Source organism: Poecilia formosa, unplaced genomic scaffold, assembly GCF_000485575.1.
Source record: "Poecilia formosa unplaced genomic scaffold, Poecilia_formosa-5.1.2 Scaffold158, whole genome shotgun sequence".
Classification (NCBI taxonomy): Eukaryota; Metazoa; Chordata; class Actinopteri; order Cyprinodontiformes; family Poeciliidae; genus Poecilia; species Poecilia formosa.
Window position 1 is genome coordinate 1170458 of NW_006800097.1, and position 13778 is coordinate 1184235.

The 13778-nt window shown below is 35.9% G+C and overlaps 1 protein-coding gene across 1 annotated transcript in view; it reads left to right on the top strand.

Moving 5' to 3' along the window:
* cacng7a (calcium channel, voltage-dependent, gamma subunit 7a) overlaps positions 1 to 11000 on the top strand; it is a 28809-nt gene extending 17809 nt beyond the window's left edge. The window contains exons 5-6 of the mRNA XM_007564354.2: positions 4872 to 5017; positions 7784 to 11000. Coding sequence (XP_007564416.1) covers positions 4872 to 5017; positions 7784 to 8305 — 668 coding nt within the window. The 3' untranslated portion in view covers positions 8306 to 11000. The remainder of the gene's footprint in view (positions 1 to 4871; positions 5018 to 7783) is intronic.
* Positions 11001 to 13778: the final 2778 nt, after the last annotated feature.

Sequence of the window (13778 nt, forward strand, 5' to 3'; positions counted from 1 at the left end):
GCGTTGTCCCATACTTACGACACCTCAGTCAACACCTCCACACAATAATTCAGCGCATGAGTGACAACTTTTTTCACCACAAATGCAACATGTGACTCAGTACAGTTAGCTTTGCTAGCATCACGTCCACGGAGCTTACCTTTCTTTAGCTTTCTTTCGAAGTGACGCTAAAAGTTGGACTAAGTCCCCACCGTCCTTGAAAGCGAAGCGTTGCTTATTTTAAAATAAGCCATGACTTACATGGCTTATTTTACATGTCGCCATATCTATGATTTATGCAGCGCTATTATATAACTGACGATCAGACAGACATCTTCTCCCGCTCAGAGGAAACCACTGCGCATGTCTGGAGCTCCGCGTGCGAGTTAAGGGGGAGGCGATGGGTGACAACAGACACTAAGTCACGTCATTGCTTGGATTTTACGGCGCCACCTTAAAACCCTGAACTTCACATTTTAACGGAAAAAAAGAGCAACACGGCTTGGATGTAACGAGTAACGCGACAGTTTTGTAGAAATGTAGTGAAGTAGAAAGTACAGATTCTTACTGTAAAATGTAGTGGAGTAAAAGTAGAAAGTACCCATTATTAAATCTACTTAAGTAACGTACAGATACATGGAAATTGTACTTAAGTACAGTAACGAAGTACTTGTACTTCGTTACTTCCCACCACTGATAAGTACTCATTGTAATTTCTCTTAGACTGGAGATGTTGAATTATTTAATTTCTTTTTTCCCCAAATACTTAATCTTCTAAATAAAATGAATTTTCAGCTTAAAAGGTTTTATGCCCCTTATTGATTCCAACTTCAGAATCCAATATGGCTGACTCATTCATGAAACAATATAATAAATGTCATTAAATTTGTTCTTTTCTGATTTTGAGTCCTATAAACAGACTTTTACAATTTTTATTATTTAATTTTATCTGTGATTTAAAGAATGTGAAGAAAAACACTGTAGTCTTTGTTAAGTTGGTTCTGTTGCCAAATGCTACAAAATCATATTTATGTTGCAAGTGGAACAGAATGAACTGGAATGTGACTTTATTCCATTTGATGTCATTTCAACTTCCGGGACGATTATCAAGCAGCTTGTAATTTTATGGAATAAATCCAATAATTTTTTTCAGTTTTCTTCGTGATTTTGCAATTACTTTTTATTGGGATTATAGGAAATCAAGTTACCACATTCCATGCCTAAAGGGTCTTTGTGATGTTAAAACTATTCTTTATCTGAATATGTTTTACTCATTGTTTTTATGCTAAAACTTAAAGTGAACTTTAAATTATCTGTGGGACATTTTCTGACACTTTTTTAAAGGTTTTATAAGAAATGTTTTAAATCCCTCCTGCTGCTTTTCGGTTATTCTCGCCTCATCAAACTTGCAATAAAGGTCTTCAAAAGCCACGCTACTGAGGATTTAAAGCTTATCTTTGCATTAAAGATAAAAAGCCTTGTGATTAAAGGGGTGCTGAGGTTGAAGTCAGTCTTTATAGAGGCATAGTCACTTTACGGTGCTCAACTTTAACAGCTCTTCTGTTGCAAAGGAATCTTGTTTTATTCCTGCTACAGCACAAACACTTTGAAGCAAACTCTTGAGGAGAGGAGAGTTTACCTCAGTGGAACAGCAGATAGAAGGCATTTCATTTAATGTAACGAAAACTGAGTTATTTCAAATGGATGTTTGCTACAACAGCTTTAAGAATGGGAGACCTGGGCAAAGACTTTCACCATAAGTAAGATTTGAACAGAAAGACTTGATGTTCTTTAGGTAATTCAACCAGAATATAAGAATTTTTGCAGTCCAGATTGAAAGTGTCAAACTCCTTTTAGCTGTTGGCTAAAATGAGATGTTAAATAGCAGCAGAGCAGCTCTGAGATGTGCTTGACAATATTTGTAGCGACAAATGGTACAAGAGACAACTCTGCAGACGTAAGAGTCACTTTTGCTTGTCCTATACATCTTAGCTGACATCCTGTCAAGCTGCACCTTATCCTTGCAGCAGGCAGCACCGTGGAGGTGATTTAATCCCAAATAATAGCTTCCTGTCAAGGAAACTATACAGGAATAGTGTCTTTATGTTTCAGTGCATGCTTTTGTTTCCTTTTAAAACAAAAAGTCAGTACTTTGATTCTAATTTTTCTATATGAAGGTCTGTTGCTGATTGTAGCCAAATGGCTGAAGCTTCCTTACTGCAGTAGATGGACTGCATTTAGTATGAATATATTCCAAATGGATTTCAGACAAGCATCTGCATACAATCCTAATATTTTAATCTTCATTGTTCAACCACATGTTTTTGATTTGGTTGACTTTAGATTATGATGATTTTTAGATACCACTATTCACAAACAGATATAGGATGTGTGTCAAAACTTTCAGCTTGTCTATATGGCAACAGCCTGTCATTGGTGCATTTGTTTAGTATGCTAAAATTAAGATAATCAACTAAATAATGTACTTGCTTTGTTGCATTCTTTGCAAAATACTCATGTTATGAATACAGATGATGAAGAATGACTTGTAAAATACAACACAAATTTCTGAGCTGAAATAATGCCTCTAGGGACATCAATCCCTAGAAGGACGTATTAACAGTTTTTGTCTCATTACTGGACTTTGAGCGGTGTGTGTCATTTGGATCAGACTCCTGTTGGAGACAGAAATCACTGCAGCCAGCAGGATGACATCACCTCCGTATATCACTGCAGGACAGCTCTCTCTAACGTTTTTTTTTTTTGGTCTGACCGTTCATCTGATAAATAGATTACTCCAACTTTTTGGCTCTCATGCTTGTTGAGCAAAAATCCTCATTGTTGCACCTTTTATGTGCATGAGTGTTAACCTAACAGATGCTATCTTAGCATGGTGGACTGCTGACTGGACACATGATGTCATAATAATGTTGGAGAGCCAGCATGGAGAGGATCATGCTACCATACCAAACCGTTCAGCACAATTTGTCATGCATTTTAGCCCCTGGAATCTATATTGCATTCACAATCTATTTTTTTTTAAATGTTGCAGGAAAATAAGTAGGTATTACGTACACCGGACTGCAGTGAATAATGTAGGGTATTTATAACAAATAAATAAACAGTAAATATCAAATATAAATTATTTTTTCTTGCATGCTCTCATTTTAAAAACAGTGATGCTGTTAATCTACAAGTGAGCAGCCATGAAAGACTTTTGTAAAGCCATCCAATTAAAAAAAAACGTGTAAAATATTTTAGAACCAAGAACAAATAGTCTCATGAATCATTTAAACTGTTTGAAAAAGAGAAAACTTTATTAATTGGGTGGTTTGCTGCAGACTGTGTGGTGATTATCCAAGCGATCGAGCATGTTGTTTTTTTTGTTTGTTTCCTTTTTCATTGTTTTCAGTTTGCACATGATTTTCTCAGGTCTAATTTCCTGTGGGATACAACAACCAAGAGCTTAGTACTGAACACATTAGGCTACAACACTGCCATCTAATGGTCAAGACGAGACATTGCAACTTTATTTTCTCTGAAACTATTTAAATCCTAAAATTTAGCACAACGGAAAGGAATAACATAAAATTAGCAATTAAATACATTAAAAACATTTAATTATGATATGGTAATTGGAGACTTCTTTTTATACATTTGAATCTTTATTAAAATGTATTTATATCTGATTTGGTCTATGCTCAGTATGGATCAGTAATTGAGGAAAACAAAATTTACTTAAATGCTGTTCTTTATTTTTATTACTTTCCATAAGCGCTGTGGGTTCTGTTGTCTTTCTAACAGAGTGTGGTATAGGGGCTTTTCTGGTGATTTCTTTCTTCCTGTGTGTATTATGCCAGGTTTCCCTGCGGCAGGCTTTCCAGGTCTGCTGCGGTGAATCTGTTGACAGAAGAGGTTCTGACACACTCCTAATGAGGCTTCATTGACTTTGTTTTAATGTGTGTTTGTGTAAGCAATGGGAGTCCATATTTGCGTATATGTAAGCCTTTTGCACTGACATTTCTTTAAACCACAAGCAGACATGCAGGTCTCTCAGTGTGTATGAGACTCTGTTCTCTTTTTATCTCCTTGCTACAGCTCTGCCACTTGTTAAGGTTTTCTCAGCCTATTTGCAGCACCGTCAGGACACATAATCATTAGGCTTTCCAGGTTTTTTTTTTTTTTTTTTTTTTTTTTTTTTTTCCAGAGAGCACAAACAAATACAAGTAAAATATAAAATCCTATTCAGATGAGAATAGCATTGCAGAAAAACAGAAGATCTAATTGGCTGGTTAAATCAGGCATTTTCTACATTGTTATGTCTAGAATGTCTGACCATTTTCTTCATTGTTTTTTTTTTTTTTTTTTGGCTATGAGATCAAACACTGACCATTCAAATGATCAAATCATTTAAGTTCAACTTGTACTATTAAAATTAAACTCTTTCTTTAATAGTATTACAGAAAATGTTTATGTTATGGAATGCATCAACAATTTTCAAGATTTGGTATGTTACTGGGAAGCACTTTCATCTTTCAAATATTAAGAACAATAAACAAACAATAAATAAACTTTAAAGGATGACAGAAGAAATGTTGTTTCAGTTGGTCTGAAGTCGTAAAGAAATTATTATACGGAAAAAAATTCCATCCAAAAAATAAGTGAAATAAAATAACTCTAATTTCAGAATTCTGACTTTTTTCTCAAAATTATACAGGAAAAAAAAAGCAGAATTCTGACTTTTGATCTCAGAAGATTAAAGCCAGAATTCTGAGATTGAATCAGTGCCAGAAAAAGTTATACATTCTCAAAACATTGTCTCTGTCTTGTTATAAAGTGTACCATGACATGTGGTTCCAGTTGTATGTGTCTGTTGGTTTTTGTTTCCTCAGGTCTCAGTCTGGTGGTGGGTTTGGTTTTATACATTTCCAGTATTAATGACGAAGTGATGAATCGACCCAGAGAGCCAGAGCAGTTTTTTCACTACCACTACGGCTGGTCCTTTGCCTTCGCTGCCTCCTCCTTCCTGCTCAAAGAGGTAATTCAACAAACACTCACACATATTTCAATCGCATGCAGTTGCAAAGTTACTTAGTTGCTAATCCTGCATGTAGATAAACACATGGCAGAAGCATTTAGGAGCTGTGTTACTATTTTGTCTGCAAACGCTGCAGCTGCAGCACACACACGTGGCTGGAAAATCCAACTGAACACATTAGACCCTTTTAGCCAGTTAAGTTACTCAAATATATGCTGATGCTTAGGATTTATAGAGTCAGTATGCATAGATCAGACACACACACACATAGATTGCATAGGATCTGGCTGTTAAACAAAAACCAGTTCAGATTAACACACTCATTTAAGACGACACACACACACATAAATGCACGCACAGTCACCAGACGTATTCAGCCAAACACACATTTAGAAGTGCCTGCGTAGGAGATCGTCATTCCGCTCACATCAATATTCATAAATGTTAATAGCTGGAATACTTGAGGCCAGCAGCTCTGTTGCAGCAGCACTTTGCATCAGAAAATTCCTCGCTGGCGGAGGCGGGGGCTTCTCTGCTACACTCACTCTTTCATCCTTCAATCTTCTCATTTTTAGATCTTTCCTCCTCCTCCTTCTCCATCATCTCTTTTTCATCTTGCCTGTCGGCCTTTCTTTTCAGTCTGGTCTTGTCTTTGGATGTCCTTTACTTTTATCTTGTCTCTTCTGTCTTCTTTAATCTTCATTGTTTTAATCTTCTTTTGTCTCAACCCTGTTCTGTTTTTCTTCTCTTCCCTCCTCTTTTCCCCACCTTATCCTCTTTCCTTCAGTGTTTTTGCTGCATCCCCTTTATGTCACTGTGACATCTTTTTTAAATTTGTTATTTCACATTAGTTCCTTTTGTCCTTTTCTTCCACCAAATGTCATTGTTTCTACATTACCACTTCTTCCCATTTTCCAACCTAAGTCTTTTCTCTAAAGCATTTTTAAATATTTATTTCTACCCTTTTGCGTAATTTTCACATTTTTTTGATTTTGTTTCAAGAAAAAGTGACATTTTTTTAAAGCTTTCAATCTTTTTAATAATTCCCTGTTGTCATTTAATCTTTTGTATTTCTTTTCTTTTCTTTACTCATCTCATTTAATCATCCACATTTCCTTTATTGTTGTTATTTTTCATCTTTTTTGTACTTATTTCTGTAGAGTTCCTAAGCAGTTTTTCACACACAGGCTTTATCTCTAACACATACTCTATCACTTTAATCAGCATTCAAGTTTGTACATGTTTTTTGTAGTCATGATGTTGTGGATGAATAGTGAATGAGCTGAGGAAGCTCAGTGAAAGCCCAAGTGAAAACATGAATACATTTTGGGGTAATTGCTCATTCCACCCTGCAGCTCTGAGGCCTTTTTGTCAACTCTTTGCAAAATTATGTCTGATTCATTCATCTTTTCCTCTCCTGATGGCTGTTTGAAATCTTGCAATTTACAAATAAGGATGCTGCAGGTTCTGTTAGTTCAAAAATTACCTGAGTATTATTTCTCATTTTCTACTACCTGTGGCAATACAGATGCTATTATGAAATAAAAGGTAGAGTCCGCTTTTTCCTTTTGTCAATTTTGGTTTTCCGAAACAATTTCCTGACAGCCTAAAATCCCTATGGACTCAGCGAAGATAGTCCTGTTATTGGACTGACGCCATTAATACATGATTGTGATTGGACTCCTGCTGGAGAATGCTAAACCGAAAGCCAATTTTATATGAAAGACTCAATTTGCAGATGTAATAAATACGTGTTCTGGTTTCTGGGCTAACATTTTGTCATCTTCAACTTTCAATAACTTCAATAAGAGAATCTTGCTGGAACATTTTACCGAAACCATGAAGCGTAATTTTATACTTTATGCTTTTTAGTTTAGTTAGATAAGTTCCTGCTAAGATTTGTTTTATTTTTGTTGCAAAGAAGCAAAAAATAATATCAAACAATGGTATGCAGGAAACGACACATTATGTCCCAACAGAATGGATGTAGAAGGTGTAACATTAAACAACACAGTTTGGCTACTAAAAGCTTCTATAAACAGTTAAATTCCAGTTGGTTTTTTGAAGGGATTCATGGGTTTTAGATCACATTTGTTTTATTGTTTGTACTCTATAGTATATGAACTGCACTTATGCAGCACTTTTCTAGTCTTTGAACCACTCATGCTCATTTTAGACTTATTCAAACTAATAAAATTCACTTCTCAATCCAGAATATCGCTACACAACTTGATGTTCTGTGGCTGATTAAATGTCAACATGTGGTGGGGGAAAGCTTGAATCTAACGTTCTAATTGCCAGCTGACTGCTCTTCCTCTCTTAGGCCAGAGCAATTCCTGTCAACAACTGAATCACGAGTTGAAATTCAATGGGAACACAAATAAATAGGACCTAAATGTTGGATTTATATATTTTCCTTAACTGGAGCCTTATCCTTTCTTGTGCAAACTGAAATACCCCGACTGGGCCCATTTAAATTTGAAGATTAATATATTGGGGTTTTGAACTATGCTTCTCCATTTAGGTTTCTCTATGTTCAAATAGCAAACGACTATTTATATTTAAATGACCAAACTAGTTTTACATCAAACGCTGCAGTTAGAAGGCTACCTGTGATATGTCTGTCTGAAATGTCAATTTCGGGGGTGGGGAAATAGGCAGCATTTATAGTTAATTTAAAAGAAAATGACTACCTGCCCATCTTCGTCTACATCCACTGAAGATAAAATAAACCTATTTATGTAATTCCATCTGTCTCCTTCTCAGGGTGCAGGAGTGATGTCTGTCTACCTCTTTATGAAGCGTTATGCAGAGGAGGAGCTCTACCGCCCCCATCCAGCACTCTACCGCCCCCGTATGTCTGACTGCAGCGACTACAGTGGCCAGTTCCTTCATCCAGACTCCTGGGCTCCACCACAGCGGGGCCGAAGTCCCTCTGATGTCTCCTCTGACATCTCCATCCAGCTCAACCAGACCCCGCCGCCTCAGCAAACCCTAAAGGGCGGCAGTAGCTCCCAGGCAACGCCTTCTTCTTCCGGGCCTTCATCAGCTGCCAGCTACCAGCTCCATCCTGCGTCTTCCTCCTCCACATCCTCCTCATATCCACACCCCCTTCACCCAGGTGCCACCTCTACCCTGACTAGGGTGCCACATGCTCTCGCCCACTCGCAATCACATCCCCATTCGAGCGGGCCCCCACCTCAGTCCCTGCCGATGGTAGCACCTCCCTCTGCCGTGCCTCCTCCTCACTACCACACACACACACGAATGAGTGCCTCACCATGCTAGGCTGGGTGAGCATGGAGTGGGGTGGGGGTGGGATACAGCTGGGGTTGATACACCAAGTGGGGGGGGGGATGCCTATGTTATAGCTCCTAAGGCACTCACCAGATGCACATAAACGCTAATCCTGCTCCCTTAAAGTGTGTGGGAGGAGGGATACAGCAGAGCAACTGAACGAAGGAGGTTCAAGGAGCAGAAAAGAAAAAGGGGAGAGGAGGAAAAAAAGGAGGGAAGGGTGGAAGAAAAGCAGGTGGGCGAAAGGATGAGTCACTGTAATGCTGAGCCCGAGATGAAGACAGACGCTTAACAAAACTTTAACACGCTGGGAGGGGAACACGCGATGGGAGGAGTGAGGAATATGATGATTAGTAGCAACAAGACACTCATGGGGTTTTCTGATGAATACATTCATCATCATGAACTTGATACAAAGGCAACAGCATGAAGCGGCAAACAACTTCGGAAAGGAAAAAATTGACAACGCTGTCAACGCTGTGGAAACAACAATTGATCAACATAAAATGTATAATTTAAGCATTTTATTATTTGATTAACCAGATATTTTTCCTTATTTGAAAAATGTAATCTTTTCATGAGCATGGTGGGATAGTTTTCTGACTTGTATATTTCATAATAAATGCTGGTGAATATTACGAACATTTTCATCCCTGATATTGATCTCAGTTATTTGGGACTCAATCATTCATCAGCCCTGAACATTTGAACAGTATTTCATATTCAAAACTCATTAGTTTTAAATAAATAACCCATTTTATCAACATTTATTTTTCAGTAACTAAAAAATAAATGTTTTAGTTACCAAAACATTTATAATAACTCAGTCAGAACAGTATCAACGGCCAAACTACATTTTTGTCAGAAATGTAGCCGACATAAAGACAGACATTAGACCTACAACATCTATTTTAAGATGAGTTTCTTCTCGGTTACTTTAGACACCCTTGATCAGAGCCATGATTATCTGAAATATGATCAATATTTCCCTAACTTTTTTTAATAAAAATGTTTATTGTGAAAAATAAAAAAAATACAACTGTCCTTTGAAAATATGAGGAGAGGTTTTTTTTTTTTTTTTCCTGTTTTGCTAAATGTTGACAAGACTGCTTTCCCAGCATCTTGATAACGTAAAAGAAGAGAAAGTAAACATGATCCGCATTGCTTTCACCTTTTGCCTTTGTGTCATGACCTACCAATACAGCTCATTATTTAGGGGTTAACTGTATATGCATAGAGAGTTTTACGACTGAGTTTCTTGTATAGATTCTTCTTCTAAATTTTTGCCAAAACAAGAAAATCTAATCCCAATCAAAACTTGTTGGGTGGTAGCATTAATGGACATTTTTTTCTATTTAAAGAAAAAAAAAACTTTGGGAATGAATGTGCTGCAATTCCTGGAATGACACTAAATATGTAGTAAATATGTATTTCTATGGATCTGGATAGTTGGGGAACCTCTGTGGAGTCGAAGGTTTCAGTGATTTGCATGAAATGTGGAAATCACTAATCGAGTTAAAGGACATTTAACAATCATGACACAACACAAACAGTTAAGCTAACTGTTTTAAGGACATTTTTCGACTTTTCTCGACAACATATTATGATAAATTGCATTTGAATCCATTTGAGTGACATTGTACTTCTCAGATTGGTAGATTTCAACAAAATCTCACGCACTCAAGTTTGATAAGAAGCAGAAAGTTTATAGAAGAAATGAAAAGAGTTACTGAAAGTGCACTTTGAGTAACTCAAACTTGTTGGGGAGCAAACTGGAAACTTGTGTTCATTTTTTGTGGTGTTGTTTTACTAATGTGACAACTACTATAGTCATAAGTTCAATGCTGAAAAGCGACTCAAAAACAGTGAAAACAAAGTTTTGCTGGTTAAAGAAGTGCAAATATATATTACTTTACAATTCAAATTCCACATTTTAATTTGTCTCTGACCTGAATTGATCTTGTTTCACAGTAACTGCAGTGATTGCTTGTTTTTGTAGCTGAGTAGCAATCACGCTTAAAATAAGCCATTGTTTTTAGCATTTTTAGATTTATGGGGAAAAAACTGTATGCTTACAAGCTGTGATGCTATGATAAAAAAGAGAAACATGTAGCCAATGCAGTGTTAAGAATATTTTATGATTCTTTGTTATATAGCTATTAGATAAGAAATGATTTAGCTGCTGATAAGAAATTTTGAATATATTTTGCAGATGTATTTTTGATTTTGAACTGCTAAGAGTTGAGCATCCATGCTTATGAATACTCACATGCAATCATAGAACACATGCAGGCACACATGAGCTGACCATAAAGATCTCTGCAAAAATCCAAACAAAGTGTTTCTTTTGAAATCACTGCAGCAGAGAAATGAAGCTTTAAAAGATATTTATTTTTATTTTAACTTCTTTTGTTAAAAGCTTTATTTTTTTTTTTTTTTCCGAAGCTGTGATTTGGTGTAAAAATTTACTCTGCATCGTAAGTATGCAATCAACCCAGGCTGAATTATGTAAGAGTTGGTGGACATCTTGAGTCAGTTATATTAGACTCAACTGATACCTATTGAAAATAATATTTATTTAAATGAGCTGCTTTATTGCATAACTTTATTTTTGTCATGCCTGAAAGTGTACCATTTGCAGTGTTTTGTTAACTTTGAACTCAATAAACTTTTGCCTGGCTCTAGACTTCCATTTGCCTATTTGTTAATTATGCATATTTTTAATAAACATGTTCAAATCAGAATAGTTGTGAAACATCACTCTTGTGCTTAATTAAGAATTATTTATCCAGCAATAACATATGAAAAAAATTATGTTTCGCTTTTTATTGTAAGGCAAAAACAGCTGCTGAAAATGAAAAAAAGTGTATATTAATAAAATCTTATTATATTCTTATTAGTCATTTTTATTATTCCTTGTGATGGTTTATGTGTTAGTAAATAAGAAAGATGGAAAATAACTTAAAAGTAAAATATAAAAAAACCTTCATTCATATAGTGTCAAGAGAAAAACAACTTTATTTCCAAGAGTCTCTTGGACCCAAAGGTATTGCCCACAAATTTGGGCCCCGTAGGAAAGAAGGGGTTAAAAATGATCAAGGTGCCACAAAAGGGTAACTTTGTGTTGTGAAAAAAAAAAAACATTTTTGATAAATTGTTGGAAAATATATATTTTTTCTTTCTACAGTTTAATAAATGATTCATAACGTCTTAGACATCTAAATCGAAGGAATAATCTAACAGGCTGCCATTCTCATTGTTTTATCTGACTCCAACATCCATTCAGCCATTTGCTCTGTCAAGCTAGCTGAGAATGTATCTTGTAATTAATCCAGTACTGACAAACATTTGACACGACTCTGTGGGCAACAAATGTAACAGAACAAAGAACATGTCAATAAAAACAGCATTTTTGATACCATCATTCAGAACCCTAAAAATTATATGCACTATGGTGCATCATTGTTAAAGTGTGACTCAGTCATCGCAAAGCACATTTGCTTACAGTTGTGTTTTTTTTTTATGATTTGTTTGCAGATTATTAAGTGATAATGAAACCCATTATTTTTTTCTGTGGTGTGTTTCACAATGCCAGATCTGAGTGCATCATTAGAACTGTGCTGTCTTATTCTCGTTTTGTACAAGGAAGACATAAACAGCAGAGAATATTTTTTCTCAAAATATATACCATTTTTGCCCATGGTGATGTATTTCAACATATATTCCTGGCTCCAGATTTCCTTTTGCCTAATTGTTAATGCCCATTTGATATATGTTGAAAATATAGGTTTGGAGTCCTTTGCAGATTAGCTTGAGTCAGAACAATAGCTGATGATGGAAGATCTCAGTCGGTTCTGGTCTTAAATACTTTTCTGATAAAATTACTTATCGGTTTGTTTCGCATGTCTTCCTAGTACTGCTAAAAATCTCTGCTCCAGTTGTTCTTTTGAACAACTTTATCATCATTACTATTATCACTGATAGATTTTAACTCACCTGACACTAATTATAAAGTTCAAAACTTCCTCTTAGAAGTTGAGGTCGCTTCTGACTGCGACTGATTTAATGCTGTCTGTGCCATTGAGCTCACAGCTGCACTTTTAATTTGAGCAGCAGGAACAGACTGTTCTCATCTGAGGAGGGAAGGTTGCAGGCATTTTGGGGGAGACAGATTTGGGCAGCTGGTCTGTCCTAATTTGTGCAAGTTATTTAAAACAAACTTAGCTGCAATGAGAACGGTGGATTTAAATAATTCAAGATGCCAGCACAGTATTATGAAGTAATCAGAAAGACAAACTTATGGGTGAGCAGGTTATGTTTATTCACTACAGAGAAGATCTAAGGCTTGCCTAGAATCACCTTGCTGGGTTTGCCTTACCCATGGATTTCAAAAATAATCCATAGAACAAGATGTAGCTGAGGTGCTGTCAAACTGAGACGCTCAAACTATCAGCTGCGCCCCAATAAATAATGCATCACACATCTTAAAACATCTTAGTTTTAAGAATCAAACAAGAATAGTGTTACATTTTATTTGGTTTTGGCATAGATAACACTAGCAAAAAAAAAAAAATTAAACAGTTTAAATGTTACATTTAAGATTTTAAGGAACCGACAAGTTTGCTTTGTAAAAATATAAACAATAACATTTGTTGTTTTATTCCTATATTGCTACAAGTTTAAATTTTATTTGTTCTCAAGGAAAGTTTGTTGATCTCGGGTAATGAAAAACTATTTTCCATGACTGTTTTAGTCGTAGCCTATTAAACCTGACCCTCTCTGGCAATGCTGCCTGCATGGAAAAATAATAAGTTCAAGTTTTTGTTATGGGTCCTTGAGCACCTGCACACTTTGAACAATTGTTTTTCTGTTTTTCATACCTGCTGTAAAAACCTCATTTCCCACCCACAAGTTCTTTTTTTTTTTTTTTTTTTTTTTACTGAATGGAAACAAAAAAGCCACATGTGAAAAGTATTTAACACTTTGAACCTAATAATTAGTTCTGTGCACATTTGACAGGAGAAACTCCCATAAAACGTTTGGAATAAACTGCAATGAGTCTTTGCACTAAGCCAGATTTTACAACCCAGGTCATGCATAAGCATTTTCTATAAATTCATGTATCTTAGTGTCAGTTTTAACTGTTAAATCACAAGAAAAATAAAAATGGCCCCATCAATGTTTTGTTCAGTTTAGTACAAACCTCAAGAGAGTGGATGATTGCATCTTTAGTTCCAAATTAAGGGCCGTATACAAACTGCTCTGCGTCCAGTGAGACTGCTGCTTATTTACTTAAGTGGGTCTGTAACAAGTTCTCTGGGGCTTTCCTAATTTAGCTTGTTAAGGTAACTGGTAACGTAATTATTAAGGGCAAATTACACAAAAAATTAAAACAGAAATACTGTATATGGAAATATATCAGACATTTTTATTAAAGCAAAGTACGGAATTCAGTTTTCCTCAA